We start from the raw sequence: 11907 nt of genomic DNA, 5'->3' as shown, positions 1-11907 counted from the left end.
TGGGGACTTGCAATATCCGAATCTGGGGCCCGTTTCTTGGAAGTTCCTTAACTTTGCGGGCCTTTTTCGGGTGTGTTAGATTATTTTGTTAAACATGTTTTCAGGTGAAAGAGCAACTTTCTTTCCAAAACAGGCAGATGGCAGATTTCACCAATGGCTTCACAGGCCTGAAATGTTTTTCGGGACTTCCGAGAACCGGGATCCTCGTGGCATTAAAATTCAGTATATCAACAAGAATTCGAGGGTCTGATAAATAAAATGAGTATTTGTAAGATTTTCCTCAGAGCCAAGAGGTGATGCCTTTAACTTGAGGGTGAATCTTGATCAATAGCTTGATGAAGTTCGGTGGTCCCCCCAAAGTGTCGCCAAATTGAAGATTCGAGGAAACGTGACGTCACCTTGTTTAATACAGTTATTAATTAAGTGAAGCTATGATCTTCGCAGTTATGAACGCAATTTTTACAATTGCGTAGAGAAGCCTGAAAAATTCAGGACTTCAACGGGGTTTGAACCCGTGACCTCGCGATCCCGGTGTGACGCTCTAACCAACTGAGCTATGAAGCCACTGACGTTGGGAGCTGGTCATGTGTGGGTTCAACACCAGGCTTCTCTACGATTGTAAAAATTGCGTTCATAACTGCGAAGATCGTAGCTTCACTTGATTTCATATCCGCAGTTCATATAATTCATTTCATGTACCATTTCATCACAGTTATTATATCTCGTACATTTACTGTAATCTGGGCTTGATTCAACTGATCAAGGAAAATGTTCCATAAAAACTACAAATCGTAAACCTTGCGAAAATCCATTTTATTGACAGTCTTGCCTTTCATTTTGTGCAATTTCGCTAGTGATGGGCCAAATTTGTATTTGGCAACGTGTTAGTGAGAAGGGGAAAACGAAGCGTCCCAAAAACCTATTAAATCATTGAAGACTACGCAGCCTTGCAAAATGACGGTAAATGTACGAGATCAACAACGTGGTGTCAGGCGGCCTTGAATCCTTAGGGTCGTCTGCCTGTGTTCAAGCCGTTTTAATTCCGTTAGAGGGATTTGATTGTTCAATGACTGTTTCAAGTCGTTTCCCCTGCTAAGCAAAGATCGCACAACACGGATTAGCTTCTTACACTGAATCTTTCAATGGTTGACGAAATAAAAGCAAAATGAGAAATTTCCCGCAAGCAGAATTTTTCGCTACAAATGGGAACGGATGTGAGAGAGCTAAGAAAAGTGACTTACGTTTCCTTAGAAGTATCAAAGGAACCGATTTATTTAATTTTCGAATTCTTGAAATTCGAATTCTTGTCAGCCTCATTTTGGAACGTACGAATGAAGATTGTCACAAGTTACTTTAATATTAGTTTGTCAAAAAACCCGCTTTCTAGCAGGTCTTCGCTAAGAATGAACTTGCATGTAAATCCTCTTGTCTCTGAGGTATTTACCACACGTTACCAGAAACCCATAAGGGTTGAAACGTGTAACGGCCCCTTGTGTGCTAAGAAACAAGCTTCTGAATATTCAATTTGCTAAGTACCATATTTGGAACCAGAAGAGCGAGGGGTTTCCAAATATGGTACTTAGCACTGAAACATTCAGCCAATCAGTTCGCACTGAATATTCGGAAGCTGTAAAAGCGCGTTACACGTTTCAACCCTTATCGGTTTCTGACGTTACTTTAATGTTTCTCAAAAAACACCCTTAGTCTTCGCTAACAATGGACTGGACCAACCTCGTTCCCAGGGTCTCTTTCGTCGACGAGGAGAGAGACAAAGACTGTTACAATCGAGACCCTGGGAACGAGGTTGTGGACTGGACGTCTACGAAACATGGACCCCAGGTCCATAGACCATCCCCGTGGACCCGGTCCATGGACTGCCCCTGTGGACCACCCCTCATTCTGCAAAGTTACAAGCAGACAAATCTTTCGACGAAAGAGGAAAGTGGTCCTCGCATCTGGAAAATTTAAGCAATTGTCTCTTATAAACACCTGAAAATTTCAGGTGGCTTCAACGGAATTCGAACCCATTACGTCTGCGAGGCCGGTGCAATGCTCAACCAGCTGAGCTATGAAGCCACTCAGTTGGGAGCAGATCAAATTGTTGGGCTCATTTGTTACGGTGAAGGACTCTATGAATGAAATGAACGTATATTTGAAAAGCGGTTATAGACGAATCCCTTGGAGCCACCAAATAGGTGGTATAAGTGTCCATAACAGGAAATTGCTTAAATCAGTGGCCCATACCTAAGAGCGACAACAGCCCTATATTGTTATCACGGCGTTTTCACAGGCGGCGTTAGATTTTTGGATTGAATTTCCCGCTAATGATACTCCTGCAGGAGCCCGATCACCAATCACGAGAAACTAACTTGACGTCATAGCATCACTTAGCCGGAATTGTCTTTGTCTTTTTGCAGAAAAGGTAGTCTAAAATAGTTCGCACATGGGCTCCCGGTCTGTAAAGGCTTAGTAGGGGAGTTGTTCGCTCCTAGTCATGGGCTCCTGCTTGAATTTTTCAGATAAGTACCAGGGTCAAACCAGGGTCACTTTTCTCTTTTCATCTAAAGAGTTTTCAGCTTGTTAAACGTATTGAATTTACAAAATGAGGGGTGGCTCATGGACCTGGGGTCCATGTTTTGAATACGTCCATATACCACGTCTCCTCCCTGGAAAGTCTTCCAGGTTTTCTCTGACATCTCCGGTATAAGGTTTTGAAGGGTCATCAGAGACCGCTTCTACATAATTTGTAATTCAAATTGAAAATCCATCTATCTCGTTCAATATAGGGGTCAAAAACTACTAAGGGTTCTTCAGTGCTCTAGGAATCAATAGGCGGTAGAAAGGGGCGAGGGATTGAGCCGCTAGTGAATAATAATAATCTCCGTTGCCATTCATCCCGCAGGTCCGGGTATTTTCTTACTCTGAAACCGCTTGTACCAATTTATTTTCAGGCTACGCGAGCGAGATGGAATAATCGCGAAAGACTTGCGATAGTGCAAGCTTACTACAAAAACCACAGATCTGTGGAATGCGCCCCAATAGGCCATTTCCGAGTTGCTGTTTGCCTCGGTTTCGAAGTGAGTCTTGATGCTCAACTATTGTAAGGGAAATGAGTTTGATTTGTATAAGAATACGCAACTCATTTCCATTAGAATGGTTGTGCACCAGGACTCGCTATGAAACTGAGGCATGCAGCAACTCGGAAATGGGTCCCAATTACTGAGTCACTGCCCCGCCCACTTTCGCTCGCAAATAGTTCAAATTCTTGAGAGGTGTTGCGTTTGAAGCCGCTTTTCAGGCCAGAGAACCTCTTCGCTGAACACGCAAGAACACTTTTATCCATTTTCCCCCGGGATTTTGAAAACGCATCCTGTATAGTGTCTCTCACTCAAAGGATTAATAAATATGTATGTATGTATGTATGTAACGTATCTTTCCATTGTTATGTTTGTTCCGGTACACCTTGACGGCGAAAGCTGGCTCCTGTTCAAACCGTGGGAAAGGAATTTCATCAAAATGTTTACTAAAGTAGGCAGGGCGGGGCAGTCACTCAATAATTCGAGCCCATTCGACAGATCGGTGGTTTTCGTGGTAGATCTTAAAACATCCCTAGTATGAACGACAGAGCATTAACCATTTCACCTAGTTCATTGGCCACACCTGGTTTGGTGTTATGGTGTGTTCACCTAGCTTGCTTAATGCTCTGTGGCTAAAATGAATGAGCAAGAAAGTGACGCGTGGGCCATCAATGCATACATCAACACTTACAATCAACACCTGGGATCAAAAAGTAACAGTTGTCTATAATTTGCACGCTGGAAATTCCCCAAAAAAGGTTCCAGGGTGTTTGACAGTATCTAGACAGTACTTGTACTTATGTTGTTCCTTCGTATGTTTGCGACCACGTTTGGCCAAATCATACCATCCTTTTAGACCTAAGGTTGGTTTTGAGGCCAAATGTTGAGGTTAGCCAAATTTAGGGTTTTGGGTTACTTTTCAAAAGGTAAAACAATGACCTGCAGCAAGTGACCTGTGTTTTAGACCCGCCGCTGGTCTTCAGTCTGCATTTTACATTAACCAACTCGAAAATCCAACGCGAAATCCTAACTCGATAATTAGTCTATCTCAACAATGCTCATGCAAAATTTAGGGGGACAATCAAAGAGTATTGTGGTATTTTACAAAGCCTGACAACAAACTAGCAACTTTCAAATGTATAGGCAGACGATGCAAAACTTGTCCTTTTATTTTTAACATGGTTTAGATCTCAGGACCGAATCGATCCGTTAAAATCACTGACCACTTTACATGTATCTCCGCAAATGTCATCTATTGCATAACTTGCACAGCTATGTAAGAAGACGTACGACGTACATAGACGAAACAGGGAGAAGATTGGGGCACCCCTTTCTCGAACACCTACGAGATGAAAAAAACGAAACAGATGCATCAAAACCGGTTATTTACCATTAATTTATTCACAAATTCATGTTACCATATTTCCACCAATGGCAAAGCTCCTCCACGCCCGCATAAAAACCAACAACACCCACAATTCCTCTATTCGCCCTGACGAAGGGCTGACCCTCGTAACGACAGCTTTCCAAATTGTTCACTGTGGTAATTTGACTTTTATCAACACGTTTGATAAAACCAGATTTTCCTACACCCAATCTCTGTTTCATTTCCCATCTATGTCCACCCTTATGAAAATGAATCAGGGTAATGCACTCCTAAATCCTTAGTAGTAGAAAACTTCAATTTAACTCGGATTAAAGAGTAGAGCATAAGCGCTAATATGTCCGAGATAAAATATGTAACTAGTTGTTGCATTTGCAGGTGACGTGCTGCGAGTGAGATGTGGAAGTATTGAGTAATATTTGCGCAACTTGCAAATACAAGCTGGCAGGTTGTATTTAATACATTGAAACAATTCAATGATTCACGCAACAACTTTGTTGTTGACTCAACTGCATAAAAGATGTCATATACTTTTCCAAGTATTCACTTAAAATATTATTTCCCAGTACGTGTTGCATCTTTTATCTTCAAATAAATGCTAAGATAAAGATTTAACGTTCTTTCAGTAGAATTTTTTTGTAATTTAATGTTCCTGTTAAAGTTTGCATAACAAGGACAAAGATAAGCATCACATCACTCACGAATATCCCGGTCCCAGAGGTTTTTCTTGAGCCGCGAAGGGGCGAAGTCGAGTCGCGAAGCGGCGAGAAGAGAAAACCCTCTGGTTACCTTGGACTTGAATCTCACTTTCATGCAGACGCCAGGGTCAGGATCTTACCCTCAGGTTCGGATTGGTTGATATTTTACAAACACGCAAATCGATGTGATTGGTTCGTTTGATTGGTAGTATCGAGGGAACGCGTGATAGCTAAGTTGCCATTGGTCCCTTTTGTAATTATCAATTTGACGCGTTTGACAGCTGGCGTCTACATGAAAGTGAGATTCAAGTCCAAGGTAACCAGTGGTTTTTCTCTTCTCGTCGCCTTGGAACTCGTCCTCAACGCTTCGCGGTTCTGTCGCGGCTCAAGATAAACCTCTGTGACCAGGGTACTCACAAAACAACAGTCGCATTATTGTCGTGCAAAACACAGGGATTTTCATTCATTACAAAGATCCATTCTCCACTGTTTAACATTCACCCTTTCAAATTACAGAGATACCGACTTTCCGCGAATATCTTATGATTGTGTTTAGCTATTTGATGAAAGGAATGCAGGTAAAAGCGATCACGTATTACAGCGGTTATCAGTAACACGCACCCCTCAACGACATTTTTTCATATTCGAAAATAAAATTTAGGTGGACGTCAATCAAATGTTTCCATGACGAATTCAACTGCCCCCAAGAGAACAGGAGTATCGTCGTGGAAACATTTGATTGACGTTCTTCTAAATTTTACTTTCCAAATATGAAAAAAATTGGTTGAGGGGCGCCTCTAAATGATAACCTGCTGCAAGCTTACGCGTCGCCAAAAGTCATGAATTTTTTGCCTCCTAATCAAAAAGTATCATTTCAGAGACCAGAATATCATTCTAAAAAAGTTATTCTACGCAAAAAGTAGGAACAATGAAAATGTTTTGCATTAGAAAGAACATTTGTTCCCATAGGAAAAAGGATCTATTGTTCCTGCCATGCAACATGGCTGCCGTGCAAAACCTCTATATTGAGAGTCGAAAACAAGTTAAAGCCCGAAGTTATAGATGCGATGTTAATGACATGTAATGATGTTTACGCAACAGAATCAGAAGCTCACCTTCTTAATCAGTTTTAACATGAATATCTTTTACGATTTCCATGTTTTGCCATAAAACAAAAAAACCACCCAGATGCCTTAGCTAGGCTCTGACGAAGCTCTCAATGTAATTATTCCGTGATTTCGACTAATTAAAATTCCTTTTTTCTTCGTCCACTGTGGACGCCATGGCGTTCAAGAATCTTAGAGAGCGAGTTTCAATCGAGTGTCGTAAAACCAAAACCAAAGTAACTACTTTGGCCAATAAAAAAGGACGGAGACAATCCAGTCAACCAATGGAAACTCGAAGTAATTACTCGTAGCCGACACAAAGCGCGGAAAAATATGCACGACCGAGCCACGATTGGTTTTGGTTTCCGTTGTGATTGGTTGAAAAAGTGGCGCGAGAACTTTGAACCAATCACTGAGTGAAGTAATTGCAAAACCAAAGCAATTCACTAATTACTTTCGACACTCAATTGAAAAACCGCTCTAAAACTTCGCCCCTAGTAAATGCTATATCATGTCCATCACCCTTAAGTGTCAGCCATCGTCATTGCCGTACACGCTGTGTAACACTTCCCTAAAGGGAGTTACGTTCCAGAAATACTTAGGGGTCTACATCACTAATTCCCTTCATTGGACAAAGCAGGCTGTGGAGGTGAAAAAGAAAGTGAATAAGATCTTAGGCGTACTCCAAAGAAACTTCTCCCCTTGTTACGCTGTTGTCGAGGAACGGGCCTATTTGTCCCTGGTCCACCCTGTATTCAAGCACGGCTCCCTCGCTTGGAGTCCATATACACAAAAAGACATTATCTGTGTTGAATCCGTTCAGCGTCGTGCGGCGCGCTTTGTTTGCAACGATTACTGTCGTTCCAGTAGGCTTAATACAATGTTATCGAACTTGGGTTAGCAAGATCTTGAGACACGTACGGTAGGAAGATCACCGATTTGACAATGTGTTTAAAGATGAAGACAGGAAATGTACGGATATCTTTCCCAAACGACCTAGCGAGGTGCACTGTCCCTATTTGACCCGAGGTCGTGCACAGCACCCATTCCAGTTCTAGTGTTACTCATCTGCCATTAACGCGCACAAGTATTATTTTTTCGTAAGAACTGTTCCCTTTTGGAACGCTTTGTCTCCTGTTTCCGTATGTGCTGATCCCGTTGCTGTGTTCCATTCAAGTATTTGTAAAAATTTAATGTGTTGTCGATTGTAATTTTACTTGTTTTATTTAGTTATTTGTTTTCATTTTGTTTATTTATCTCGCTGTCAATGCCATGAGCTTCCCTGAGGCCCCATTAGGGGGGGTCTGAGTATCCCGTATCCCATTAATTTTTGGCCAAAATATCCCGTATCCCGTTAATTCTTATTTGATTCTTTTAAAAAATGATAACTTCGATATCCCAGAATCTTTTTAAAAATATCCCGTATCCCTTTAATTTTCCGCCCAAATATCCCGTATCCCTATAATTTTTTACCCAAATATCCCGTATCCCGATAACCCCTAATAGGGCCTCTTCCCTGTACTGACCGTCCATTGCCAGATTAGCTTGCTAAAGGCAATAGAGCCAGTAGAGACGTCGAAATATGATGAATAGCCAACGAAGAGCAAAGATATTCCTTTGAATTGTTATATTCAAGACAAATGGACGATTGGAGATTTATCATTTTTACGAACAAAGTAAAAGGATTCGTTGAAAATTCCTTCACTCCAGTGACTTCAAGTGGAGTGGGCGCGAAAATGAAAGGATCTCCGCGTCAGCCTGGTTCCTGGTTACCAGCATCCTCCAATATGGCGGCTTCTTCAGGCGGCAAAGTCTCGCCGCTTTTGTTGCGGATTACGTACGACGAACTGGTAGCTTATGCAGATGAAATAGATAAGAAGAGAGAAAAAAAGCATTCAAAGAAAAAGCATCAAGAAAAAACGAAGGAAAAGGATCCTAAAGCGGCGAATCAAGTTGACAAGAGTGATTCACCTGACGCCAGCGAGAGTTCGAATTCAGAGAAAAAAGACAAAGGGAGAGACGACGGTGATAGGAAAAAAATCGCGAAAGGTGAAGAAAAAGTGACGAAAGATGATGCCAAGAAGCACAAGTCGTCAGAGTCGAAACACAGGGGAAAGTTGGCTAGTGGCAAAGAAAATGTCAAAGCAGTTCATTCTGGCAATAATGCAGTTACCAAGGTCAACAAAAGCAATAAGCAAAAACCCAGCGAAAATAAGCATGGGAAGAGTTTTGTAGAACACAACGAACTCAGTAAGGATGAAACAGGCCAGGAAGAGTACGATTTGGATCTGAGAGCTCGAACTGGGGGAGTTTTGAAGTTTTCTAATTCCTCTGATGGTGCTGTTGAGGAACCAAAACAAGAAGTTAGCAAACCAAGGGGTATTATCAAATTACCTCAAGGCTTTGATTTTAATGAAAAACTTGAAGACAGAGAACTTTTAAATGGGAATGAATCCGCTGAGAGGGATTTGCTGAATGAAAGCGCCCACGAGAGATACTTGAACAGGGCCGACAATTACAATTTCCTTTCTGTACAGAGAAAAGATGAGGAAAGCAATATTAAAAATGAAGAGAGTGATTTTCAATCAAATGAACCTACAATTATAAATGACAATTTAAGCACAGTGGAAAAAAATAGCGTGGCTGATGCTCACACTGAAAACTGTTCTGGATATGAAAATACAGAGAACACATGTAAAGATAGTAAATTAGGATATACTGGCAATTCCCATGCTAAAGTTGAAAAGAAGGTGAAGTCATTGCATCTACAAAGAGCTCAAAAACTTCTGAAAATTGTTTTGCCAAAAGAAACATCGTTGAATAGCTTGCTATCTAGAGACATACTTGACAAGGCTGCTTTTGAGAAAATTAACTCTCTCAGCAAAGAAATTCAGGAGGCATACAAAGGGATTATGATGCTTGATTTATCCTTTGCCATTCATCAGGACGTTGATCAAAACCTTTGGAGAAATGGGTTTTATAAAATTATTGAAACAATGCGGAAATACAGGAAGCTCTTTTTGGGCTATGCTGACCGAACGCAAGTGCTCTCTCCTGATGAAATCAGTGACTGTTTGAAGGACTTTCTTGCAAGTGCTGAGAATTTTTATAAAAACCTATTGGATTTATTACAGAAGGGATATGAATTCTCCATTCAAGATGTGGTCAACCAACCAAGAAAAGCTGAAAACCTGGGAAAAAAGGTAAATACAGTACAAAATAAGAGTGATAACATTCTTTATAATAATGTGGATATGTTATGGTTGAAATTTTTAAACCAAAAAGAAATTTGAACCACAACAGATGATGATGATGATATTATATTATTATCATTGTTCTTAATACAAAAGAAATTCCAGTTGAAATTTTATGGCAAGATATTAAAATTTAGTTGCAAAGTGTATGAAATGTAATCAGGGGAAATTGTACTGTATTGTGTTGCATGCAGTTTAGCAAAACAAAGTATGAGCCTTAAATACGTGTTTAAAGAAAGCACTGAAATGGCAGAGTTTTTAGGGAATGGCCTTGTGCACGTGCATGTACACTGTAACAATTTGCGGCCAAATAACACTACAATTTTGCCCCACATTTTCAGATTGGAAACAGTTTAATTCACAACAAGAAGCAAAGTGTTTTTCAATTTCTTTTTTGCGAAAGTAGCAGCGAAGTCGCAACAGCTAACCGTTTTATTTAGTAATAGTGAAGGGAGGTGAGAAGAAGTTGCAAATTCGTGACTCCTCCTGGTATTTTAGTTGCAAATGGGAATAATTCAGTTCTAAATGCAACTGTATTGGTCTCAATTTCGAGCCCTGTATTATATATATTATCACTATATGCTCCAATCTGTGGGCATGTCATCTACGAAAATTATTACTTGTTAAGGGGGAACTCCTCCAGGGTGAAAGGGCTTACCCCCTGACTCCCAGTAATAATCAGTATGTAAATTCTCCTCAAAATTTCTAAATAGTGTCAAGTAGACCATAAATTGAGAATGAGGGTTATTATAAGGTATTAGATATTATTTTGTTAAAAAAAAAAAAAATTCTCTTGAGTAGCCAACAAAGAAATCTATTGTACTAGTCAGGAGAATATACTTTTTGATCTTGGGCGTTAAAGGGTTAAGGTTGAGGCTGGCAATTAGCCCAGTGGTTAGGGCAGTGGCTTTAATGCTCTGGGGTCATTTTCCCTTCTTACCACCAAAATAATGTATTTTTCTTTGCTGGTCTCAAATTCAAGTCTCCCAAGACTTTGTAAAAGCTATCTGGTTACCTTCTTCAAGTTTGCATTTTCACCATGTTATGTTCGATTTGGAGGATTCCTTGCCACTGCCCATTGTAGTAATTAGTGCATTTTAGTATACATGTATATCCACATACTGTAGGAAATTAAATGTGCCATAGAAGTGATGCAGTTATTATTAATTATGAACAATTCAATTTAAATTTATTTCAGGCTAAGCTTGCCTTGTTGAGTTGTCATCACATACTTATCTGTCTTGGAGATATTGAAAGGTATCAAGGACAGTTCCACGCAAACAATAACTGGGCTTCCATTAGATCTTGGTATCTCAAAGCTAATAAATTGGCTCCAAAGAATGGAAAGCCGTACAACCAACTAGGAGTGATTGCTGTGCTGGCCAATCGTAAACTGGACTCTGTGTACTATTACATAAGGAGCTTGACAGCAAGTAATCCAATCTTAACTGCGAGAGAGAAACTCATTTCTATTTTTCATGACATTCAGAACAAGGTAAGTGAGTGGACACCTTGCGATCATCATGATGTGATATTTTATAGCAACTATTCACTGAAATGGAGGTGGCTAGTGGTGGATATATACTGAGCCACGAAGCGGCAAGGTAAATATCCACCACTAGCCACCGACACTGAAATGAATAGTTGTTTTAGTATAAAACAGTGAGATAATATAACACAAAAAGATGATTTTAACTCATTTATTCCTGCCAAGATTACAATATTTTTGGGTGCAAATTCCGCCTGAATTGCTCAGAGGTTAATAGCAAAGGATATCCGGAGTTTGAGTAGTGAATCAGCATGCGTGTTCAATGCTATCCACTGTTTTAGTATGTAGTAATTTCCATGAGGTAATGAATGATGTAGAATTAGATTTCAAGCTTCTTTACGTACATGTAATTTGCTGCATGAATTTAAAAATATTCATTATTATTATTTTGTTAAAAATTGATGATTATTATTGTTGCTGTGCATTGACTGACCTTTCTGCACCTTTAAGTTAGCAACTACAACCTTTTATCTTTTCCCTGGAGTCTGATTTAAGTTGATTTGAAAATGCTGAACTACTTTAGGTACCAAAATACAGTTGTGTTTCATATTTTTTCCCATTTTTGAAAGTCTCTCCTACATGTACATGTATGTTCCCTATTTTTTTGTTTTTCTTTGGTGGGAGGTTGAGTACAGTGCTCGATGTTGCGACCGCTGAGGTCGCCAGTGTGACTGGATTTTTCATTCAGTCGCCAGCCTGGTTGCTAAGATATTTTTATCATTATATTATTATTATTATTATTAAAATTATTTATTTTTTTTATGCATCTAATAAGTGCAGTGAATGTCCAATAGAAGACTAATTACTTCACGCTTTAACACATGTAGCCTTACGTATCC

The 11907-nt window shown here is 39.9% G+C and overlaps 1 protein-coding gene and 1 non-coding gene across 2 annotated transcripts in view; one reads left to right on the top strand and one right to left on the bottom strand.

Moving 5' to 3' along the window:
• Positions 1-491: 491 nt before the first annotated feature.
• Trnap-ggg (transfer RNA proline (anticodon GGG)) lies at positions 492-564 on the bottom strand. The gene has a single exon. It is a non-coding gene; the product is annotated as a tRNA-Pro (tRNA).
• Positions 565-8039: 7475 nt separating this feature from the next.
• The window catches only part of LOC137974974 (telomerase-binding protein EST1A-like), a 28547-nt gene continuing 24679 nt past the window's right edge, over positions 8040-11907 (top strand). The window contains exons 1-2 of the mRNA XM_068821999.1: positions 8040-9468; positions 10718-11014. Coding sequence (XP_068678100.1) covers positions 8053-9468; positions 10718-11014 — 1713 coding nt within the window. The 5' untranslated portion in view covers positions 8040-8052. The remainder of the gene's footprint in view (positions 9469-10717; positions 11015-11907) is intronic.

The sequence above is a fragment of the Montipora foliosa genome, chromosome 11 (assembly GCF_036669935.1).
Source record: "Montipora foliosa isolate CH-2021 chromosome 11, ASM3666993v2, whole genome shotgun sequence".
In the NCBI taxonomy this organism is placed as follows: domain Eukaryota; kingdom Metazoa; phylum Cnidaria; class Anthozoa; order Scleractinia; family Acroporidae; genus Montipora; species Montipora foliosa.
This window is presented reverse-complemented; position numbering and strand designations above follow the sequence as displayed.